Source organism: Anarhichas minor, unplaced genomic scaffold (genome assembly GCF_050575085.1).
Source record: "Anarhichas minor isolate MPS153535 unplaced genomic scaffold, ASM5057508v1 ptg000025l, whole genome shotgun sequence".
NCBI classification, from domain to species: domain Eukaryota; kingdom Metazoa; phylum Chordata; class Actinopteri; order Perciformes; family Anarhichadidae; genus Anarhichas; species Anarhichas minor.
Window position 1 is genome coordinate 7,965,001 of NW_027466471.1, and position 26,275 is coordinate 7,991,275.

Consider the following 26,275-nt stretch of genomic DNA (forward strand, 5'->3'; position numbering starts at 1 on the left):
ACACACACGGACACACACACACACACACACACACTCAGTGGGATCAGAGAGGAATGTGAAGAATAGGTAGCCAAGTGATTAAAGTGTGGACTGTCCGCTGGGGCAGATGGAATCAGGATCAATCCAACACAAAGATTTTCTTACGGTCGCCACCTCCACCTCACTTCTGACTGAAGGTCAGATATGAGAGAGGAATATTCTCTTTCTATGTGTAGAAATACTTTAGAAATGGAAGAAGAATACACAATAACTAGCCTGACATTCACAAAGAAAGCTATACAAATGTATTTGTACTTTTCCGGTTCAGCTTGTTAGAAGACCTCTTTGAGTAAATTATGATGAAAGTATAATTCCACTAATTGACTGTGGGGGTTGAAAGAAACAAAAGTGCAAAAGAAGAAGATGAAGATTTGCATTTTGCTTCTCAGTTTAACTTTAAGAATACTATCAAGGACACAAAATTGGCACGACGAGCAGCACGCTCGACACAAAGGCGATGAGAAGCGGAGAGTGAGACTTTACCTTGAATGTCAGAGAACCATCTCCTCCACCACTCTGCGTGCCGATTGGTCAATTTCTTCCTGGACCAATGAGAGGCAACGACGGGCCAGAGCCTGCTGCTCAGGGTCCTCCTGCACCATCAGCTCCCCGTACAGATACACACCCATCGCCTAAAACACACACACACACACATAATCAATTACTTTATTCATTTATTTTCTCTCCGTGTAAAAGTGTTTCATCGCATCAAACGGGATTAATGTTCAACAGTTATGTCTATTTACTTGGTCGTGAACCAGGAAGGTTTCCACGTCTCCGTAAGCCCGGGTGTACGCATGTCTGACCACCAGCTCACACCAGCGATGTTTGACCTGAAGCCAAAACAGAGGACAACATACAACGACTGTTAACATTCATTTCATTATTTCAAATCCGGCCTTGATATAGAACATGTTATATTTTAGAGACAAAAATGGAAGCACAATGGTGTCAACATGGACCGGCACAGAACCAAGAAAAAAGAATATTATAGGCATCTAAAAAAAGTGAAATCCCACAATTGCCACTTCAAAGTAAAGACATACCTGAAAACAATTGCACTTGCCCCTTTCATCATGACCATGGTGTTATATCTGAAGCTATGTAAGGTCACCGGTGTTTGTAATTTCAGAGTGTATGTTGTTCATTCAAAGCTGACCGACGTGCATAGACTCCTATATGAGACAATATGAAGCTATGAGGGATAAACGACTGTTAAACATAATTTATACCACGAATGAAAAAAAAATCATAAAAAAAGTAGATGATGGCAAAGATCTATAACATGTTTATTTCATTGTTATGCTCTTGGCCAGTGCACTCACACAATACTGTGAGCAGGTCTCCCCCGATGCCAGTAACAGAAGACAAACGGCTCATCCGACAAAGCTGGAAGCTGCTCCGCTGAGAGCGAACAGATTCATCCAGAATCGGAGGATTAACGGACGTGAACTTTGCTTTAGAAAGGAAACCATCTCGATGTAAAGTTCATGTTTAAAAGTTCTATTCAATTGTCTGACAATGTGCATGCGTATGTCCTCGGTGTGTGTGTTTTTGTTACTGTATGTGTGTATCTGTGTGTGTGTGTGTGTGTGTGTGTGGAAGCTAATGCCTGGCCTTTCTCCCAGAGGATCAATAGGAGCTCTGTTGCCGCGGTTACAGGAGAGATCAGAGACTGGCTCTGTCCCTGCCTCAGCCATCATCCTTCATCATCTGCTATGGGCGTGCACGTACGCGTCTGTGTGTGGGTACACAGTGCATGTGTACGTGGATACGGACTTGTGGAGGAGGCCGCCAGAGGACGATAAAAGAGACGGAAGAGCGATGAGAAAAATGAAGATGAAGAATCTTTTAAAGCACTGTCACTACTTTAAAGCCGGATAGTTTCCTTTGGCTGTTTCTATAACTCCTCCATAACTATGTCCACACACACGCAGGAAAATAAACTAGTCCTTTGGAGAGTACAGTGACCAAGCGTGGGTGATTGATTCTCAAGCTCAAGCTTTGGGCATTTCTACAGCGCTTGTACAGAGACTCATTGTGAGGTAGCACTCTAAGAAAGGAGCCAAATGGATCTACCTGCGACAGTGTTCACACGCTTTAATGGGAGCTTTCTGCTTTGTTTTCTTTGTGCCAGAAATGTCGCGCTGCCCAATCTGTTTATGCAGCATGAGAGTGGAGATTGAGCAATGCTCCATTTAGAACAGCCACATTACCTCCGTAACCTCCTAAATACACCTCCTAAATACACAAGTTAATTGGTCTCAGAAGGGCTTTCTACTTCCTCTTTTGTCCAAATTTAAAAACTTCCTTCATCCTTATATTCTCTGCCTCTGTTTGCTCTGGAAACGCTGCAGAAATCCCAAATCAGACACGGGGGTACAAGGTAAGTGTTACATGCTCTCCTATCGTCGACCCACATGGGAACAAGGATACGTGTGTGCCTGTCTTCATGAAAGTGGGAGTGTGCACAAGTGTGTACAGTATGTGTGCCCTCTGGTGCCAGCGCTGCCCTTCTGACCTGCGTAGCCCCGGCAGCTGTTCCCTGCGCTGGGTTACATTCCTGGGGAGAGCCCTGGGGCAGAGCAGCTGCCTGGTGCACCTCTCCTTACCCCCTTTTCTCTTTTTTTTTTACTCGGTTTCCTCTCGCTGGGCCTCTCTCTCTCTCTGACAGCACATGCAATAACACGGTGACATTCCTTCATTTATTACTGCACCCTTACCCCTCCTTCCCCCTACACCACCACCACTGATTCCGACACGAACGTACTCCGTGTGTGCTCGCACTTACCATGACCAACAAAGAATCGAATAGACAAGACACGCAAAAATCTTATTTAAATCAAACGTGGCAGTGGAACACGGTGAAGAAGACCTGCTCCCTATGTAGATATGAAGGGCTCACTCTAAGCTCATGAAAACAAACTCTTCAGGTGAATATACACTAATAAAGTTCAAAAGATTATCAAAATATTTGACGCTTCGTCAACCGACTAATCGATTAATAAACAAACTGTTTCTGCTCAGATTTTATATCTGTGCTCCATCACACTATCTAATTATAGCTGCCATTATTACTTTCTTTCTTCAGGGGAAGTTTTTCTTGTTCACTCGAGAAGCTGTTTTTGTTTCCAGTCTGTGAAACCCACCGAGACTGTGATTGTGATGAAAGGCTATACAAATAAACTTGTTTTAGTTTCTACTGAGACACTCCTTGGTTTATTATCACTCTCCTCTTTCTCGCGTGTTGTTGTGGACCCAGACGTTGATGTGGTCCAGTGACGTCTCCGGTCTCTGCTGGAGTCGGCCTAACCTGGGCGCGGAGCAGACAATGCGTCCTGTGTGCTTGACCGACAGATGGCCTTCGACACACACACACACACACACACACACAAGCATGCATGTTCGCTCTCACAAAATCAGAAATGCACTAAGGAAGCTGCACGCATGCATACGCACATACATGCACACGCAGACATAAGAGCATCTTGCATCACATGAGGCTCATATGAAAGGAATGGGAACAGTCATGCACTCTCTCTCATACATGCGAACACATGCTCCGGCTCACAGGCTCACTCACACTGATATTCATGGTCACTCGCACCGTTCACAAAGCGGTCCCACTGCATGCACGCTGGTGGTCGGCCACATATTTCCTTCCACTATCGTGTACATGCTCACGCAAATCCCACACACAGAATCTTTAGCTTGCACGCCAGCCTTCTCAGCACCTTTAACCCAGATACAAGCTTCTTTATCGCATTCACTGCACAGCGTATCGCTATAAACGTCTCTGCGCTGCTTGGAGGGAGACGTCCTCAGCAACTAACAGGTGGTAAAACAGTACGTAGCACCACACTGTGCTTCTATCACCATATTAAGTTGTAATGAGGTGAGATGTAATGAGAAAATTCCTTATAAAATGAATGAAATTTGTTAAATAGCAAATCAGGAACGTCCCTGGTTAAGGTGGTATGAAATCATCATCAGAAGAGATTTATACTGTACGCACTGATGACACAGTTGTATTATAGGGTGAACAATCTATGTCGTGTTTTATCACAACCCATTCTTCAGAAGCCATGAGAATCACTCTTATAATCCAGTATTCATCCGTTTTATTTATCCTGCTATTCTCTATGAGTAAAACAGCGAGGGGCTACAGAGGCTGAACTGCACTCAGTCTTGTATTTGTCCAAGAATTGTAAGGATGCAGTACCAGACGAAGAAAAGCTGAGTTAGAAGATGAATACAATCAGACCAGAGCGGGAGGGAGAGAAAGAGAGAAAGAGAGAGGAGAATAAATGGCCACATTTATAAGGAGAGATGTAGGTGATTAACCTCCCCTGAATGAGATTACTAACATTAGGACAGGACCATTGCCTTTAGGCAGGTGCGTGCAGGAGAGTGTATGTTTGCGTATGAGAGAAAGAGTGTGTCTTTCCATGCACGACTTTGTGCATAATGGCCCTCTGTGTATTTTTAGCGAACACTGGAAGTTTTTCCTGGAAATTGCAATCTGCTTTCATATGCCAGGAAGTCTGCCTAAAGAGGCATGAACCTAAAGCTGGACCCAAGGCCAAACGCAAAGTGGCCTCGGCTTGTTGACCGCGAGGTTAAGTACTTCAATTAAATGCAAGCTAGTAACATCAAGGGCAGAATAAATTCGCAGAATCAGACTTCTAGCTAATAAACTGAGAGAAATACGTTCAAATTTCTAAATTAGATGCAAGTTTTTATTTTTGTGAGAGCTTGAAGCTGACTGCGAGTTTGGAATGTAAATAATAAAAACGTCCTTTGATGAAACTTTGGGTTCAATACAATAACTGCTCAATCGGCCACGTACAACCGAACATCTGAGCCCCATTATATGCATTGAGGCCCCAACAAAACAGCTCATATAAGAATAAGAACTTGTAAAAAATAAATAAAAAATATGTATCAAGTTTTTCTTTTCAAGACGAGCCATGCGTCAACAACGGAGGCTAGCGTGGACAGTTTACGGGCTCTGCTGCAGCTGTGTTTTCACACTCAAGCTCCTGTACCGAGAGCTGTACAGTAAAGAGCTCTTCAGCTGCCAACACACACAGCTACAGAGCACAAACAGACAAGAAATACACACACACACACACACACACACATAGTCTCTCCCTCACAAACATCGTTAATAGTACCATTAAGGAACACTGCGCAGTACTAAAACATTAAGGAAATACTTGTGGGATTTAGTCAGTAATGGCGGCTATAAAGAAAAGAGCTGCTATTACAGCAGAATTTACTACACATTACCAAGCGATGTGCCTTGGGATGAGAGGGGAGAGGAAACCGTCTACATTTCATTTTTGGAGGAGTTCACGGAGCTCGGATGCAGATGCTCACTTGTCTGAGCATGTGTGTGTGTCTGTGGGTGAATATTTGCATGTGTGTTTTGTGTGTGAGTGTGTGTGTGTGTGTGTGTGTGTGGTCTTACCTCAGCGTCTTGATTCTGTAGGTTGTAAGTTCTCTGCAGAGCGCGCAATGTGGCCCCGCTCAGCTCCTCTTCCTCCAGCAGAAGCTCCAAAAGCATCACTAGCTGCTCCGACGTCACCTGAGGAGACAGAACGAGTCATGAGATTCATAGCGCTGACTTATACAACCTCGTAAAAGATATTGAGACATATTATTGGATATTATGAGGGGTGGAAGTCACATTCCCCTTGCACCAGCAGTTTCAAACTACTAAACTAGAACAATTATTAAAATATTGCATGCGGCGCGTCTGTTCTCAAACACATTTATGTTTATTTCATATTCTAAAAGATTTATTCATTTTCTTTTCAGTGCTTGGAAAAAAAATGCATCAATATGAGTCCGGCAATTAATGAGGGCTTTGAAACGGAGGGAACGGTAGCATAATAAAACAGAGCTGAAGAGGCGATTCAATAAATATGGAAAACCAAGTGAATCTTGTACAACTGGGAAATATTACAAAATAGACAAAAGAGGACAGATGACAGGGAAATATTAGGATTTGAATAAAGGGCAGAGAGAAATGTGAAACAAAGCAATGAAGTTGTCTTTTTTGATATTGCCCCATTGAAGAGAAACACAGGGAGAGGCGCCGCTCAGGGACACCCGCTGCCAACAAAAAGACATCTTTTTGAATATTTAGTCTTCGTAGGTTGTAACGCTGCAATAAAATCCCTGATTGCAGCAAAGACGGAGCCTAAAAATGAAGAAAAGGAAGAACAGTTTTCAGGAAATAGGAAATGCTTCACTGTGGCTTCCTAATAGCGCATGTACTGATTGCGCTATCCTGAGGTAAACCTAAAGGAAACAACCTCTTTTCTTCTAATGACTAACATCTTCAGGGACGGTGAACACTCAGCGGTGAATTTGGACGATTATTCTGAGGATGGATGTGGGCAGCGATATGAGAGAGCGACTTCCTCCTCTGGAGAGAGCTGTGCCCAGCCAGCCTTGCCTGCCACTCCTCTGCTTACACCCAGCACTCACAGCCACACTTTCTCTCTCGTCCCAGCCTGGGACACAATTAATGGCTGACGGCCCTGCAGAGGCTGATGTGAAAATAGGTTTAAAGTGTGTGTGTGACTGAGCGAAGCAGAGCCCAAGAGAGAGAGAGAGAGAGGGGGGGGGGGGTGAAGAAAGTGACAGAGGAGGAGGAAGACGGACAAAACTCTCAGGAAAACACATCCAGCAGAGAATGAATTATATATTTTGTAAAGAGCCTATTCATTAAAGCTATCTTTGGTAAACAACCTCCGAAGCGCTGCTGGGAAAACCCTGACCTAAAACCAGGAAGTATTTCAGCATGTAGCTGTTGGAGCTGAGGGAATAACACCCATACTCCAGCTGGCAAATGGTCAAATCAAACACCACTAATGCTATACACACACACACACACACACACACACACACAGACACAGACTGATGATCGTCTAAAACTCCATGGAAAATCTGATATCCAGTCTTGCCCTTCACCCTCTATCGACTCTCCGTCCACTCCTCCCTCCATTTTGTGAAGGCTGAGTGTTTTCAGAAGTGGCGTCTCCATCTCTAAAGGGTCTCGTTGGGGCCCACCCATGATCCTTCTCACCCTCCCACCCTTTGAAAAAGTGAGGAATCCACAGCAATAAAACACCGCACAATGCGTACACACACACACACACACACACACACACACACACACACACACACACACACACACACACACACACACACACACACACACACACACACACACACACACACACACACACACACACACACACACACACACCCCTCTGCGCTGTCTGTGAGGTCCTGTTGTGCCTGTATGTACTGATGTTGCTATGGTGGTAATCAATATGTCTGCACCAGTGTCTCCAGACACAAATTCCTGGTCAATGATGGTACATTACAAACCAATTTATAATCGTTATTATCGTGTCCACACGAACACATATTCACAGACAGAAACACGATTGTTTCTCTCATCACATCTAACGTCTTCATAGCGAAGTCTCCGCCATCAACAGCAACTAACATCGGCCGTCTACCGCTCACACTTCTAAAACAAAACTCACTCAAGTTACAACTTTGAGTGCACTTTATTTGTTTTATGCTACATTCTCCGTCCATTACACGACATTTCAGAGGAAAATATTGCACTTTTCACTTCACAATGTGCAAGATTTATTTCCTGTGAATTGCTTGTGCTCGAGTACACAGTTGGAATCCGGTGCAGCAAAGGCGGACTCACTACTAACCTACTCACCAAACCTCTTATTTTATACTCATTTAAGCCACCTGCAAATGGCTCGACAACTGCTTTAATGCTCCTCTTTTAAAAACATGTAACTGTTTTTCAGGGTAGCTTGAGTATGGTTGAGGTGGTGTGTGTGTGTGTGTGTGGGTGGGTGAGATAGAGGGAGAGAGCAATTATAGAGGGAAAGGTGAGCTCCATGGCTGAGCACTCCTTTATTAGTGGGTAGAGCCTGAAAAATGGCACACAAACAGTTACAAACAGCCCATACACACAGCTAAACACACACACACACACACACACACAGTCCCATGTCATGACCAGGTCATGGGTAACTCTAACAATAGCCCTTAATAGTACAGTGCTGAAAGCAGTTTACCACTGAAGGGGGTAAAGTATCCCCCTCTATCTCAACGATTCTTGAGAAAAGATCTCCTCACACACACACAGACACACACACACACACGCACACAAAGTAGAATGTGGCCACATGAAAGAAACATTTCATTCTCATTCTGTCCGTCAAAGCTGAGGAATGCTAATGCTGCAACAAACAGAATACACAGACTCTCTCTTTCTCTGTCTCTCACATACACAGACAAACACCTGTGATCTCACCCTTATGGACATTATGTTTAAAACAATGCACACACACCAACATGCATTACATACTACCGCTGACATGGGTCAGTTGCACCAGCTCTATATTGAGTCGAGCCTTGCAAGGAACCTCTGGGAAATATGCAGCCGAAATGTCCCCTTCACACGCTGACCTAAACCTCTACAGAACAATGACACACACACACACACACACACACACATACACGCACAAACACACATATATATATATATATAGGTCCATGCATGCACAAATACAGACTGTTTACCTCAGGTGAGAGACAGCTGAATGAGACAAACAGCGACAGTAAACACAGGACAGGATGCCCACCACAAACTATAAATGAAAAAGAGCATATATAGCTTAGTGTGTGTGTAGATGTATGTGTGTGCACTGCATTACATGGTATTCCCATGTGAGTGGTAGAGTAATGGAGGAAAAAGTCAAAAGGAGGAAGCAGCTTTGTTTTATCCGTGCGTGTGTCAGTGCATGTGTGTGGGTGTATGGGACCAAGGGACTGAGCAGCATTCGTCATGCTACTGCTGCTGTATAACGTGTTCGCACAGCACAAAATGAATCGGAGCTCTTTAGCCTTTTGTGCAGAATGTGGACACACACTCGCAGCAACAACTGAGACATTGTGATATTTCTACCCTGAACACTGATCGGCTCAATAAGAGTTAAAGAGTTGTATATAAACTGTTCCTGATACATCTGTGAGTCTCAGGCTCCTCCGCACTTCCTTTTCTGAGACAGTGTAAAAGATGGAAAAGGGTTGTCCAAATAATAAATAATAAAAACTGTCAATCTTTTTCTGTCCCTTTCCAATAATCCATCACTTGTTCAGCATTTCCATGGCAACGGCACCGAGTACCACTCTGCGTTCCGTACGTAGACGCCCGTGTCCTTTTCCAGGAGCCTTCATGCATCGATCCAAAGTATTTCCATTTTCTCCATCTGTCACTTACATCACATCACACGCATCCTCCGTGCTAAAGAGCCTCATGGTCCACATCCCTTTAAGTCTCCTGTTACAGCGAGGTCACTCGCCATTTACCATCACATCTGCACAAGAGGAACCTGAGATGAGCCCTGCACACTGAATCATCACTCTCCTGCTTCTACTCGCACTGAACTTGCTTACTCCTATTTTAGGTCTTTTCTCAATAGACTCTCTCAAGCATGATGGCATGAACCCCCACATTCCTTTGGGTTATTTGTAATGATAACCGGGAAAGCTAAACTCATTGAAAGTTACTGGTAATAAGAAATAATAAAGGCAAATGACAAAACATGTGGAAAAGACAAATAACAGAGAGAGAGAGAACCCCCCCCCCCCCCCCCCAAAGGGATTGTGTAAAACAAGTCAACAATTGGACTAGCTGACCATAAGATCTATATAATGACTCCAAAGAACATAAGAGAGCCTCTTTCTATGCCTTTGGCACCGTTGAAAGGAATACAGAGGTGTTGCAAATGCATTATTTTCCTCCCATACCATACCTCTCCTCTCCTCTCCTCCCCTCCTTCTCTCGCTCCCTACATCCGTACCACTGAGGAGAGTGTGCTGCTTGTTCAGTCACACTGCATTATGGGGAGTGGAGACATTGGATAACTGTGACATTATAAAACCCAAACTGTGTAAGGCCAATGAATCGTGTGTGTGCATGCGTGTGTATGTGTGATGCCATTCACCCGCTCGGCTGCCTTTTATTTCTGTCTGACCGCAGGCTCGTAAAAACACATTCTGGCACCAGCAGCTAAAGGCCTCAGCCCACGCCTCAGGTACTAAGGTTTCACTCATTCTTCCCCTCAAAATCCCTCCCTTTCTCTCTCCCTCTGCCTCTGTCTCCATGACTGTCTGCTCCCCGTCTCCATACCAACTCCTTTCCACTCTTCTTTTCACTGGACCAAACTGCGTGCCTGGCTCCTCCAATTATAAGCCCCTCCCTCGCTTCCTTTATCTCTCTCCGTCCGACTTTATTTTACACTTGATTTAAGGGCCCGAGCATTCATCTGCTCAAACTGCAGCGGCGGGCTCGGGTCTTGAGGAGAAACAGTACGCAACGCAGCTGTTAAGATTCTCTCAACAGCCATGACAGCATAAATAGCATCACAAATACTTAAGACTTTTAATTAGGTTTTTACTGCTTTTTACAGCTGCATAGAAGTAAAATGTGCAAAAACATGGCAGATGGTCCGGAATAAAACCAAATGATGTAAAGAAACTGTTCAGCGGCTCTGGAATAATACATTTTGGCAAGTGGTCTTCTAGCTCTCTGAAATCTCTACACCATCTCTACCACTCTGATATATAACAGTAAAATATTGACCATTTCTAACCACTGAATGAGGGGCAAATGTAACAAATACATTGAGTCTTACTACCATTCTCAGTAAGAAACAGATGACTTTCATGAAGGATCACATACATAGTCACGTGTTAGCAGGAAGCCCCTCTCATACAGTAGCAGTGTGTATGTGTGGAGTTTAGTGTGAAGCACAGCAGTAACGAGAGGACCCTATAAATATAAAACCTATAAACATGATAAGTGGCTGAAGAAAAATACATTCATACAATGTGGGGATGTGATATTGCAATCTTGTGGTTTCACAAGGTCTAAAAAGACATTATAAAATGGCCTGCTGACATCATAGGTTTTGTAAACCAATTTCGGGGGAATGGATGGGATCGCACGCACGCACGCACAAATACACACACGGGAGATGCTGAAAGGTCATCTGTGAGTCACATGGTACCATTTCAACTTGTGAAATGGAGCTGTCTCCTGTGCTACCATCTCCTCAAATGATGTCACACCTGCTGCTGCTGCACGGTGACGATCTCACAGATAGCGCCGGTCACAGACTGATGACCTCGGCGATGACGAGCTGCGACGGTCTATATCTGCAATCTATTCATTAATAGCATTCATTCTTTGCTTTTCAATTTTGGAAAACTGCTTTAATCAACGACCACAACGTCTACGGAGAGCGAGACGAGGATGCGTTTGCGTGGGTGGATCTGGCTGCAGTCAGTCGTGAAACCTAATCAGGAAGCAAAACACATAGAGAGCTTTCGAGAGAGTCGGACGCGGTGGGACAAGAGAAAAATGGCGAAAAGAGAAACAGGCACAAAGCTTTCGAAGTTTTGACCTCGCAATCGCGATGACTGTCTGGATCAATTGTCTCATCGATGGATCTTCTCACACGAGCACATGCGCTGGCAACCGGCAAAGTGTCAGGGATGTTCACCGGCATGAGAATAATGCAGGAACAAATATTCACAGCACGTATGTTTTGCCAATCAACAGAGCCCATTTGGAAAACAAACAAGTCTATAATGTGCCTCATTTATGCCGTGTACTAGATACATTTTTGAGCATGTACGCACAGGACAGCTGGATGTGCTCTACATGAAGGCCTTGTGCGTACTTCTTTCCAATTCCCCAATATTTAACCCAGTCTACGGCCATACATGTTGGTATGAACGTATGTGTTTGATCAGCTGCTGGTTGTTAGGACGGGTAGCCCGGGTAGTAGCTGCTCCTTCCACCCCCACTTCTTGCTTCCTGGCCTTCAAATTCACAGTCTCAGGCCAACACAAAAGCAGCGTGGGGTCACGGCGGGGTTGCCAGTGAGGGGTTAAACTGAAAAAGCACACACAGTGGGTCCGGCGGAGGGGATTAACTACTTGCTCTGAGGGGGAATCAACCGGGCAAACATACAGAAAAGCACAAAGAAACACTCTTACACTAAGCGCATGTTCAAGTACAACGCGCACTTTCATCAGGCACGTGGCATGAAATTGTTGGGCCCATCAGATAGCTTTCCTTTACTGTCTCAACACTTTGTTCTTGCTTTGTGCAGGTGGGGCGTTTGTTATGTAAAATTCTATGTCCCTGCAATTTGGCATTGGTCGTGAAGGCAATTAACATGTTTTCTCTCCTACTCATCGCTGCTCTGACTCATTCTCATTCACACATACACACACCTCCGAAACAGGGGAAGTTTAATTAATCTCTGGCACTTTGTGCTGTGACGCAAGCCACAAATCTAACTGTCTCCAGTGAATGCCTCCCTCGCCTCCCTCTTTACCATTTCGCCTCCTCCCACAACCCGTTGTTCCATTCCCGATGGAGACACAAACAACTCCTCAAACACATTTCACCTCGATTTTGGAAAGCGCATTTCCGTGTCACTTCTTGTGCTGCTGTTGCTCTGGGGAGGCGGAGACAAGCATGGGCCTCGTCCTCATTGTCACTCGCCACCTTCACCGGAAGGGTATAACAAGCCCCCATTTGATCCAACCCTCCATGCAGGTGCCCTAACCAACCGGTAGGAGTCACATCAAGGGATTGTTTTCCCCCTGCACTGCCCGTATGCCTTTGAAAGAGAGAGGCCTTTGAAACAGATCTGGAACAAAAGGACTCTGTTTGTTCGAGAGAGAAAAATCAGCAGCATTTGTACTACAGTGACACATCCAAACAGCTGGACGTCAGCTTAGACAAAGAGAGAGGTGAGGAGAAAGGCGATGGTGGACGACAGAGACATACAGGATGTAGTCATTTTATGCTCATTGTGACTGATTGTTCATGATTAGCGCTCAAACTTACTTCAATTTAAAAGAAAGATTTTGATCAGTTCTATCATCACCTTCAGTTAAAACCTCATGCTCAACATACTAACACAATATAGTCAGTTATATCACAGGCTACTGCTACTCAATGAACACTTCAGGTACGGAAGTATGAAATGTGACTCTGAAAATAGCACCCGGGTTTAATTTCCTCATGTCATTTGTTCTGGTCTGATCCTGAAAGGGTGAGAGGAGCCTGGGGGTCCTGCTTAAATACTATCCCTGGGGGGGTGGGAAACCAAAAAAACCAACAACAGCGGCTACCATCCACACTACGGTTTCCTGTCAGGGGTTGTGGATAAATATTATCAGTGGTGAGTGCTGCTCTTGATTATAATAATTACTTGGGTTAATAGGGCACAGAGACAAACAGAAATGTCAAAAAAAGGGTCAAAGCATGCTGGCAATTTTACCATGCCTGTTCCAGTGGTTAGGTTCCTAAATGTCAGGACACACACTCTGAAAGCAAAAGCACACACACACATCCATGTACACACACAGGCAGCTGAGATTCATCTGTTCAAGCCGGGTTTAGCTGCATGACAACAATAATAGGGGTAAAACTCAAACACGCACCAGTGATGACCTCCAGTGTGGAGAGATAGCATCTTACTGCTGTTGAACGATACGCTGAGAAAGAGCGGTAAAGAGCCAGAGTGGGCGGAGGAAAGATGGGACGACTCTGGCAGGCGGAGTCCAACATGAAGGAGAGCGGCAGCAAAGAGACGAGGAGGGGAGAGGAGACAGCCGGGAGAGGCCAACATAACCAGAGCCATCAAAGAGAAAGGTCATGTTCAGGAAGAGACTCTGAGTGTGTCTTTCTGCATTTGTGTGGGCCATGTTAACGTGTTTGAGACGCAGACAGATGTCTTTGTTTGTTGGTCTTTGTATGTGCGTGCATGTGCAGTATGTACAGTATGTGTGTTGTCTCCTGTGTGAACTCCAGGCTGGCTGGGTTTAAGCAGTTCGAGCTGACAGAGGTATGTGGGATGGATTGAGCACAGATATCTGCTGCACAGACAGACATGCACACACAGCTGTGGAATCATGCACCACCACAAAGAGACACACACACACACACACACACACACAGGAAGAAAAGAGAGGTCGATATTACAGACCGACAGAAGACACCACAGAAACATTAGGGAGATGGAGTAAGAGAGACCATCTCATGGAGGCAGCAATGGGGAAAACAGATGGAAAGAAATTCAAAACTTGTTGTTTACTTTGCATTTGAACCCTAGGAAGACAATCCTTCTGTATCTTTCCGATGATAAGACCACATCCAGCAAAGCAACACATGATATCCCAGACTGGGGAGCTGAAGCTGTCGCCTGCAGGATGGCTGTTGGCAACAACTGAACAGCTTCTATATGCGTCTGTCTGAATAGTAGACTCTAGACTTTTGGAAAGATTAAGACAGTAGTTCGATGTTGTCATCCCCTGGCAGTGTGAATGACAGTATACACAGCTTCATTGTTTGCGATAATACATGCTCATCATCACTATGACTGGTTTTAAAGTCAATCTGCCAATATTTTACAGCACTTTGTTCCTCACAGCAGGACGAATACAAGAAATCAGAATGCCTCTGTAATGTTTGGTAGAAAGAACATTTCTCAGCTGAAGCTAAACTAGATTACTGATTTGATTTGAACTGATTATCCGACAAACATGCCAAACATTCACTTGTTCTGTATATATTCTATTTGACAGTAAATTGAGTATGTTTGGATTTTTGGCTGTTGGTCAGACAAAATGAGCCATTTTGGAGATATTACCTTTGGGATTTAGGAAGTTGTGATGGGTATTAACAATGCTGCTTTTGGGACAAACAATTTTTATAAATCATATAGCATGAATTCGACTGTGACCTGAACAAATAAGCAAAGAGCATCATAGGCCTGTGACGACACGCTGCCCCTAAACACACTGTTAGATCTCTTAGACACTTACTCGTGTGCAGGGATTTCTATAATCTTCAGCGTCTATGAGCCTGAGTAGTATACAGCTGCCATTACTTTGCGTGCATCTGTGTGTGTGTGTGTGTGTGTGTGTGTGTGTGTGCTTGACAAGGCTAATTGCGTCAGGGCTGTCTGAGGGCGCTGTCGGCTCCCAAGTCATTACCAAGAAAGACAGATGTTTTAGCACTCAGCACGCCGCATTCATACGTGCACGCACAGACACACGATCACAACATTACGTCCTGTACCTATGAAAGCTTCGAGGTGACGCCCCAATCGGGTTTTATGTGAAAAGCACTGATTCATTTCCCACCACTAGAAAAAGCCAGCTCCATTTTACAGCCCAGCCCAATATTGAACACGACTCTGCACTAAATATCTGGCCAAAGCATCGCTAGGTTTAACTACGCGACCTCCACGCTACAGTGTGTTTTTATAGCATTGTATTATACTCAACGTCGAAATTTGCGCCTGAATTGGCTCCAAAGTGAACAATGTGTTTTTGTGTGTGTGTGTGACAAAGTGCTGTGCTTGTTTTGTAGCAGCAGCCATATTCAGCAGGCTGTGTTCTCTCTCTCTCTCTTCTCTCTCTCTCTCTCTCTCTGTCCCTGATGTGTTTTCCATGTGTGCTGGAAAGACAAACACAGCTGCACTTTAATGACACTCAAATGCTTCTGGGATTCAGAATACGTGGACGTGTATATGTGCGTGTGTGTGTCAATGTTCTTCTTGACCACTTCAGTGAAAAGCCTGTTGAAGCTACTCTTGCTCTGTACCCCTCCACGGTTGTTTGTGTGTCTGTGTGTGTTTGCGTGTCTGTGTGTGTGTCTGTGTGTGTTTGCGTGTCTGTGTGTGTGTGCATGCATGGGTGCGTTCCTCAGAGAGTCATGAAGCCCTAAGTGGTATTTCTGAGCAGCTACGCCTGCCATGAAATAGCTTGTCAGCATCGTCAATCTCGACTGTTGATCTCTTTGCACTCCCCCCCCCCCCCCCCCCCCTCCCTTTCAACCGTATGCCCCCCATTCACAAACACATATATACACAGACTCACGCACGCAAAGCACGCAGACTGCAGGGAGTCCCCGGACGAGATGAGACAGGCTGCAAGCTTAAAATGACCCCGAAAAACAGAACTGCCGCTGAGTGATAAATGAGACAAATGCACGCCGGCACTCTCTCCCTCTCACTCTCATTCCGTCTTGCTCTCCGTCATTAACACAACACAAATGGAGCCATCTCCTCTCTCTCCTCTCCTCCCATCTCTACACAGTTATCCTCCCATCTCTAACACTTGCCCCGCTGATTCATTTCTCTTAGATTTTTAATACCCATCAAAAGGGAAAACAGTTCTCACTCTCCATCAGCGCGGATGCCAGGAACTTGAGGACGAAATGGAGCGTAAAACAGCCCGATGTTTTAATTTTTCTTAGATTTTTTGATGGCATTGAAATGGACCAGACAGCACCACGACAAATCTCTCAGACAAGAACACACTTCTGTCTGTCATGTACACTTTTACAGACATTGTGTTTTACTTTCGGTCAGTTCATACAGTAATATGCTGCCATACTACGGCACGAGTTTTACAAGTTAAACTCTGAGGTTGTATATAGTGGGAGCGTTGCCAGTTACCAGTGCCATAAAGCATGTTCTGTAGAAGTAGTGTTCAGATTTAGAGCTTACTGCAGCAGCTTTGTCACAAAACAAATACCGTACAGACTTTTATTCAAACACAAGTGGGCTGCAAAGTTTCATTGACAGGTACTGCTGGATCAACAGCGTATTGATGCACGTGTCAGTGTAAGTGAATGGCGAATCAAACAGCAGTTGTTTGCCACACTGATCCCTTGATTCCCACACAAATCCGTTTCTTCTGGTCAGCACTTTTCACAGCAGTTACTGCAGAAAATGACAAAGCCGGTAAGATACTTTTATTGATCGGTTGTTTTTACTCCAGCTCTTTTGTCTCTTTAGATGTTCTGGACTCTCTCATCTCTTTCTCCTCAGATTCTCTCTCACTCTCTCACTCTCTCTCACCGAGCTCACGAGTTCAGCCCCGAGGGAACCTTCGTCTAGTGCACTCAAAGGAAGGCCGTAATACATTCTTGTGTAGCAACAGTACAGTATGTGTGTGTGCCTTCGTTTCGGTCCAGAGTCACGCCTACAAGAAAGTTAATTGTCTGCAAACCATTGCTTTTTCACTGAGCAGTTTATACTCCAATAGAAGAGGTTGAATAAAAGCTGATGGTGCAACAAAGCTAATAAGCTACAATAGCTTCCTCTTGTGTCCATAATCTTTTCATTTTAGTAACTATGGAAAAAGCTCATGATAATAGATGAAGATTGCTCATTCCCCTCTTCACCATGGCCATCTTTTACAATATGTGCATGGCTGGCGTTGCTGCACAAATCCACCGGTTCATCTGGCAACCCATTACTTGTGAACAACACCTCAGCCCTCGGCTTCACCACATGAAGTCTCTATCATCGGAACGAACGCCACCAAAGCAGCCCAGACGGATCTCACGACACGGGTTGAAATGAGCCCAGAGAACTAATGCATCGCTCTTTGCTTGACCCGTCACCTGAAACCAATCTGCCACGGAAGTCCCCAATCAGAATCAGCTCGACGCTTCAGACAGCACAGCTCCCGGTGTGAAGGGTGCGCACAAACCCTCGATCACGACAAGACTCGACGAGGTAAGGAGTACAGCACAGGAATCGGACCCATAAAAGTGAACCATAGCCGCATAATAAACTCCCTGTGACAGCAAGTCATAGTGCAATTGAAATATTCCAATAAATCCGTGGGGTGGACTCTTTTGCTTGAGCTCTGTGTGTCTTGCAATATGTGTGGAGAGTGACTTTTTCCTCCATTTAAAAGACAATTAAGGGGTTGTGGCTCACAGTGGTGGACTCAGTGTCTGAGCAGACCTTAGCTGATCCCCAGTTGGTCTGATAATGGAGAAACACACACACAGAAACACACACGCGCGCACACACACACACACACACACACACACACACACACACACTTTTCTTTCGACCATTTCCCATCCTGATGTGATGAAGTCTGGCCGGAAACAGCCATTTCCCTGAATGTTCCCATTTCTCCTCCGGCATACTCCCTCATCCCTGATTCATTGCCAATAAATCACAGAGAGAGGGAGAGAAACGGAAAGAGGAAGACGGAGCAAGTAAGGAAAAGTGTACGGGAAGAGAAAGGGAAGGGGAGAAGGCGGCATAAACAGGGAGACAGGGGTGCACTGGAGATACGAAAACCGAGATGAGGTAAAACCAGATGTGTGATGTGCAGAAGTGTGGCTGCTCAGGGGTGGAGTTCTTTGATGACGTCTTATTGGAGGAAACAACAAAACAGATGCCATAAAAACACCATTACGATACGGATATGCTTTATTTCATGGGTACGGGTCAAACTCTAAGAGAGGAAGAGGTAGATTGCAAGAGAAAAACAGACAGACTGTTCGGTAATTTGTTACTCAAACGTTCTTATTATAGCCACTAATTTATTACACTTACGCACACACGGCACATTTAAGTCTTTGCTGTCAAATCATGGACAAGGATTCAATTTAATCTGTTCTTCTCACAAATCGGCAGACTGAAACAATTTCCTCATTGCTCTCTTGTCTTTTTCTCCATCCTCTACTTAAGCCTATTATGGTGATGTACTGTACGCCACCTGCAGACCCCACCCGACTGAAGAGGCTTTTTGATCATGCCCTCTTTGCCGTTTACCCTCCCACAGGGACTCAGTTACCACTAGTACGCCCCCTGTCCAGCCATCAACCTCACACCTCAGCACAACACAAGGGATTTCAGTCGCCACTCGAACACGGTTCCTTTCTCCGTGGGTTTACCTTATCTCCTAAAATAGAACTTGGTATCTGTTTGTTATAGGAGCATAATCCGGTGTTATTTTAACTCTGATGCCTTCAGTTAGTGTTCACGACCCCTATTTCATGTTCTTCCTCATCGGTCTCTCCCCTAATTTTGTGTCATCTCTCTGGCTCATAATAAAGGCGTAAAATGTCTCGAGCAATACTTGAGAAAATAATAATAAGCTAGCCACCGCCAACATGTCGGTAATAAACTGTTTTAACTGGAGATTGGGATACCTCTTGAGTGAAATCATCAGACTGAGTTGTTAATAGTTGATTGTACCACTTCTTAAAAGGCCAGAAAGTGTTCCAATCCGAGTGTTCCACTCTCGACCTCGGAAACAACAGGTGCTGCATGTCGATCTTTTAAGCATTTAAAAATGTAACGGCTCAATCTCAAAATGTCTTTGTGAAATGCTTAAAATTGCCCTTCAGCATGACATGATATGTGCAGTATAATAACGTTTGAGGAGCAGTTTGAAGACAGGCTGTTCCTCTAAACCTGTTGTTGTTGTTGACATCTCCTCAGCCGCAAATGAGGCGACAGAGTGTCACTGAGATGGAGGCTGACTCATCATCCACCTATTCTGCTGCGTCTGAAGTTACCGTGGCACACAGAAAGATGTCCCTGCTCTCACATACATTAAGTTCGGAGCATGTACAGAGATTAAGTGTTTGTAATCATGTTATTGTAGCCTGTAAAATGAATATTACAATAATTGGAATTATTAGAAGTGGTTTAAACAATCAAGACACCAGAAGAAATAATATGGTGCATATCATACTTTTGGAGATTCATAATTATAATCTCATATGAACCAAAATAAGTTTGGTGGACATATTAATTGTGCAGCCTTAGATTCAGGGAGGCAAGTTAAAAATAGCGTAGTGCAGAACGATTTCTGCAGGAATGACAAGAATTCAGGATTACACCATTTCCCGGATTTGTTTATCCAGGGGAAGGGCTGTGTAAACACTTTCTATATACAGAACCTTATCGCATCTGCACTAAAGGCGCTGAGATGTGTCATACTGCATCAAATATATTGTAGTCAAAGAACTACACTAAGCTTAAGTATGAAGGCCATCAACTTTAGTGATATTAAGAACTTTCCACTAGTTCAAAAATCCCCCGTCTTCTTATTATAGGATCAGTTGTACATGACCATAATAACACCTCTATAATATGTTTTATAACTGCATCATTACTGCCATCACCGACATGAATACTTTTCTATAAATGGATCATATTATATGATATTATATGAATGATCCATTTTCATGCTCTGCTTGGAGTATGAACCCCTGATGTTGTATCAGGGGTTAAAATAATAGTCATTACAGAATTGCTGCATGTGTCAACAATTAAGCCCGTCCTGCAGGCTAGATGTTCCATGAACCCAGAGATTTATTGAAAATACTATACGAGGTTTAGAGGTTTTAGGAAACGTTTAGGTATGTTTTGATAGCTATTGATCATCTTTTGAGGCAATTTACCGTGGAGTCCAGTTGATTAATGTAAAAGCCAGATAATTATAACTTACAAAAAGCATCTTCAAAGAGCCAAAAAAGTTGGTCAAGGTCTCCTGCTATTCACAGCTCTTTTACCCTACAGGGTTTCCTGTCCTGATCAGCAGGGGCAGACGGACCCTCTCATTACGGAGACCGCAGATGAAAATGAGAGCAAAATGAGGCCCATTACCATGCGGCCGTGACTAATATCCCCGTACAGACCTCTCCACACACACTGGACACACGCACGCTCATCACGTGCACACACGCAAGTTACACGTGTACACAAAAAAAAAGTCAGACGAGTCAGACGTGCGCACTAAGGTGCATGTGAATCAGTAACGTACCACAGAAAAAAAGATGGCGGGAAGTTGGTAATAAACTTTGGCTCTATTAAACTGACCAGATCTCGGGCTGCTCTGTGGGAGGTGTCTGGCTCTTTCCTCTGGGTGCATCTATAGGTTTGTGAGACTGTCTGTGTGTGTGTGTGTGTGTGTGTGTGTGTGTGTGTGTGTGTGTGTGTGTGTGTGTGTGTGTATGTGTGTGTGTGTGTGTTTTCCCTAATCATCCATGATGTCATTAGCGCTTAATGCAACTCCGGCTCAGCCTAATTCCTGCCCACTAAAAGTCCTACCTCCTCTACTCCCTCCTTCGCCATCTCTCTTCCTAACCACGCTTCTCATCATCTGACCAGTCCAGTAATATTTCATCTCTCGCGTGCGTCTCAAATGTCCTCAAATATCCACTCTGCTGTTCAATTCCTCAAATTCCCGCAACGGATTCATTACCCTACTGGAATTCATAATCATCAACTTCTAACACACCAGTTTCGCTCTCGCTCCGATCCTCTGCACTCGGCTTTGCTCTACTTTTCTTCATCCTCTCTTTCTCCTTCAATACAATCATTCCATCACCTATTTATTCTCGAATCCTCTAATATTACCTTTCAATTCGTATTTTTCAACCCAACTGCCTAATTTTGTGGCTTGAATCCATGTTTCCATTCCAATTTGAATGGATCTAAAAGATAACCACAGGGGATGCATAAAGTCCAGCGGTGGCGTCGAGTGTTTTTCATATTCCACTCTCGTTGCTCTATGCTCCACTTGTATCTTCATCTCTGATTCTTTCAAACTTTATCTTCCCCGCCTTCCTGTCTCCTGTGTTCTACCCCCCCCCCCCCCCCCATTTGTCTCTCCTCCTTTGCCGATCGGGTCTGCTGCGTGATTTATAGCCTTGCAACAGGCTGGTAGACGCAGGGCAGAGAGAGGGAGGAGAGGTAGATGAAAAGAGGGGTTGAGTAGAAATTGGGCTGGTTGGTCGTTTGAAGTACATGAAGGAGTAATATAAAATACACCTGGTCCATCCATGGGGCACTCTCTGTACGCAGAAACAAAGGGAAGGGAGGGAGGGAGACGTAGAGGAGCAGAGAGGAGAGGGCTGGGCCGCAGGGGGAGAGGGGTAGATGGAAAGGGAGGGGGGGGGGGGGTCACTTTGTGTTTCCTTTCAGGATGGCTTTTATGGTGTAACTTCAAACACTGACCTCCCAGACCCCCCCCCCCCCTCCCCTACCTCGCTTCATCCCTCCGTCCATTCGTCCCTCCCTCCTCTTTCTCACTATTGTGTATGACCAAGCGGACAGTAATTGGCCATTCTTTCATGAGGCTGATTTCAGCACTCTCTGCTCCCCCCCCCCCCTCCACAGGAAGTGACCCCTGTGCTGCCCCTTAGAAGTAAGTGTATTTGTGTGTATGAGTGTGTACGTTGTAAATATGCCAGACGGTAGGTATCAGGTGGTTGAAGGGGGGCTGCACTGGCTGCGGACTCTACAGGCATTTCATTCACTTTGCGCTCCAAATTACAGCACAGTAATTGGAGGTAATCTAATCCAGAAAAATCATGTTCCACGGTTTTATGAAATACTCTCTGGACTTCAGGTAGAGCCTGTACACCTTTGCTTATGAATAAAGCTTACATTACATCTGTTGAAAGCTGTGGTACGAACTGAGTGTCGAGGGGAAATTTAAAGCCCTAAAAAGTCAGTGGATATATCTTCCAGGCAATGATTTCTATGATTTGAATGTACCCAGGGACACTTACCTTACTTATTCATGCCGTAAAATGTAATCTACTAAAAAATTGGACGTTTTGCAAATGTTTTCAACAGCATGCAATATCTGAGCATATTGAGAGTGATATATATAAGCTACTCTGCTGCTAGCTAATGACTTCTGGCCCCTCAGTGGCTTATAGATCAGTGTGCGTTCATTAATGATGCAGGCGTGTGTGCAAGTGTGTGTGTCAATTAGTGGGTGGAGGGGATTAGCCATCCCTTGAGAGAACTAATTAGCACTACACACACAGGCAAAACCATCTTTTTTGGGATATTTTATTTGGCAGGAAACGGTTTGAAATGACAAGAAGAGAAAGAGGTAGAGGAAGAGGGCTGCAACAAAGGTTCAAGGCCAAATCCAAACCCAGAACGTCGAGGCTAAATGGTCCCCGCCCCCTCCACGCAAACACAGACGCCGTCCCACACACACATTGGCCATGACCACACAGGAACATTGGAGGGTATGTGATGTACACAAGCTCTTAAAAGGTTAAGTATGTGTGTGACAGAACTTATGGTAAACACAGACTTAAACAAGTACAGGGTAGTCTGTCCTCGCAGACTACAGTTTGTCGTCAGACAAACAAAAATGTTTTGCAGCTCATGACTGGCAGCTAAATCAGAGGAGGAAAAACCCAAATAGATAGGGACAGAGGTTTCCAAAAGAGAAAGGTAGACTCCCAAGAGTTAAAGTAGAGCAGCGGGAAGGTAGATAGAGGTCTTAATACTGGAGAGTGCTTCCTACCTCTTTGTAGTTCACCTTGGGCTCTGTTCTCTTCCTCTTTCTGCCCTTCCCCTGATGACTCTGACTGAGGAGAATCCATTTTACAACCTGCAGGAGGGAGGATGGGGGTGGGGGTAGGTGGGTGGGTGGGGGTAAGGTGGTGAAGGCGGGAAAAAGAAGAGAGGGTAGAGGTAGAGAGAGACAACAAAGTGTCAGGTTTTGAGTGAGCCGGGATTAGACATTGTGAAGGAGGGGGGGAAAAAGGGGGAGGGGGGGGCAGCAGAAAGAAAGAGGAGAAAGCAAAAGGTGTAAGAGAAAGAGTGAGTGGTCACGTCCGATAGCAGAGAGTAAATATAAACAGACTTCAGGCGCACTTTCCATCTCTCAAGTGGAAAGGCACACAGGAATATACATATACACTCTCTCAGTGAGCCACTGGCAGGCGAGCTGTGACAGAGTGTAAAGTACAGACACAAATGCACAACAGTCTCTAGCTCCTTCTCTCTCTCACACACACACACACACACACACACACACACACACACACACACACACACACACACACACACACACACACACACACACACACACACACACACACACACACACACACACACACACACACACACACACACATTAATTCCAAACCTTTCAGCGCTCACTTGCGCTCCATATATAACCAACGCAAACGGCCGGCTGAGACAAAAAGAGTAATAGTGAAAGTATGTTGCTGAGACGGAGCCTGGAGCGGAGCAACTCCCTACACCATAGATCTCCATTAAACAGCCAATCACTATCAAGGCCAAACTCTATCTCCTCTCCTCCGCTTCAGTTTATACCTCAGAATAAATCCACTGTCACGCAGTTTGTTAAAAGAGTGAGGTTTCCAAACACTTTAACAGCCCGTGAAGCGGACGAGTCATTTCTAAGATGCAAAATCACTCAGGCATTCTTTGTGTCTTTATTAAATATTTGACAGATATTCTCTTCAGGTCGGATTCAATTATATTTAAACAGAGAGATTAATGGAAGAATTGGAAAATGTAGGCAAAGCAATTAGGAACAACATGGGAGCTTTATGGGAAATGTGATAGACGGCACAGAATGACACGCAACAGATGTACAGCGCTGTGTGCCGCACTTCACTTAGAGGCAGACAGAGGGAGAGACTGATACAGGGAGCAAATGAGCAAAGGAGAGGTAGATGGAGCGCAAGAGAGGTAGAGATAAGAGATGGTGTCAAACATTGTGAAAGAGAGCATGTAAATGAGACAGAGAAGAAGAAGAAACAAAGAGGAGGCAGCACCGAGAAATAGTGGCAAAATAACTGAGTGAAGGAAAAGAGAGATTCAGATGACAGTCATATCAAGCAGGCTGAGGGGGCAACATTTCAATTCTGAGAGCTGCCCCCCAGTCTGTCTGCCACTCCCTGAAGACGGGAAGAAGAGACTGGAAAAGAGAGAAGAGGGGGAAAGAGAGAAAGAGAAAGAGTGCTTACCTCTGCTTTGACTTCTTCCACCAGCCTCGCCTGTGACCACACGGCGCTCCTTTCATACAGCCACTGAACGACACAGAAGAAGGGAAAGCAGTGAGCCGGGGGCAAGTGATCGGGACAGAGTGGAATGCTTTGCCGAGGCAGAGAGCGAGAGAGAGAGAGAGAGAGAGAGAGAGAAAGAGAAAGAGAGCAAAGCAGGAAGGGGAGGGTGAGAGGAGAGGGAGGAGGTGGGAGCACGATCACTTGTTCCTCTGACGGAAACTCGCAAATTGACTCCGGAGGATGACAGAAAGGAGGAAGAGTGGAGGAGAAGATAAATAAGAGGAGAGGAGGAAGAAGAAAAAGAAGAAGAAAAAAAATCCCTCAATAACTAGCAACTTAAGGACAGACAGTCAAGTCCTCTACACATCCACTCCTCCACCATCACACACAACACACACACGCACACACACACACAAGAAGAGTCATGCATGCAAACACACCTACGCACAGAGAGCAGCGAGCAGGCACAAACACAGAGCACTTACTCTCTAACCTTATTAAGGCTTTCAGCAGAGCTCCTGCTCGAGTGATGTGAATCACATATCGGAGAGATGACGGTGGGGGTTGTGCGTAAGAGGGTGTGTGTTTGTTGGGGGGAAATAAGGACACAGTCGGGAAACAGACAGGGATTGCATGGAAGCAAGGAGTTTGTAATGTCACACACACACACACACACGAGAGATGCAGCGTCATAATTATACAATCTAGGATACACACTCCACACACGTTCCCACGCAGCGATTCAATGCGATGCTGTTAGCGTTACCATAGCCACACACAACCTTCAATACTATAACTGCGTGCCTGAGTACTCCTCTCTGAGTATTATACAAGTACTCTGGCAGAAATAGCATGAAGGTGTGTGTAGAAGCCAAGGAGATGGGAGGGGGAGAGGCAGACACACGGAGGTATAGAGAGAAGGGAGGTGTTAGAGTGGGCTGTATCAAATGTAGTGAGTATTGAAGCAGTAAATTGGCATTGTGTAACCGGATACCACACATGGCTCTTTTGCTGCCTAGATCCCCACGACCATTCCCTGAATAGCGAGGCTTTTGTCTACCTAAAGCTCTCTTGGTCCCACGCCCCCGTCTGTGTGGTGTCTCTCTAGTGAATCTATATCAGATTGCGTGTTCAGAAGTTACACCCCTCGCTCATAAACATGCATGTGAAGCGAGCCATATATCTTCCTGAGACCGATACACAGATTGTTTAGTCTTTTTAGTTGAATTATTTATGGCTATTCTTCAAAATATAAATATAATAGATGTCATATATATAGTTTTGTATAAAAAAAACAATGAAAGACAATAAATACACCAGTTTTGGTATATTTATTAAAGTAACCATTTTTAATACATCACTTTGTTGAGTATGGACAGATTTTTGTTTTTTATAAAAAAAGCTATTTTCTTTATCTAAAAAGCCAAACTCATCATATTCAAACGTGTTTACCACCTTGAGGTAAGCCTGGAGGAA

At 44.7% G+C, this 26,275-nt stretch overlaps 1 protein-coding gene across 5 annotated transcripts in view; it reads right to left on the reverse strand.

Annotated features, from left to right (window-relative positions):
* aopep (aminopeptidase O (putative)) overlaps positions 1 to 26,275 on the reverse strand; it is a 70,955-nt gene that overhangs the window by 12,147 nt on the left and 32,533 nt on the right. For 4 of the 5 annotated variants that reach the window (XM_076099735.1, XM_076099732.1, XM_076099733.1 and 1 more), the window contains exons 13-17: positions 24,761 to 24,823; positions 23,284 to 23,370; positions 5,513 to 5,629; positions 786 to 872; positions 523 to 671 (exon numbers count right to left, since the gene is read on the reverse strand). In XM_076099735.1, the coding sequence (XP_075955850.1) occupies positions 531 to 671; positions 786 to 872; positions 5,513 to 5,629; positions 23,284 to 23,370; positions 24,761 to 24,823 (495 nt within the window). In that variant the 3' untranslated portion in view covers positions 523 to 530. The remainder of the gene's footprint in view (positions 1 to 522; positions 672 to 785; positions 873 to 5,512; positions 5,630 to 23,283; positions 23,371 to 24,760; positions 24,824 to 26,275) is intronic. The other variant, XM_076099736.1, reaches the window with a different exon arrangement.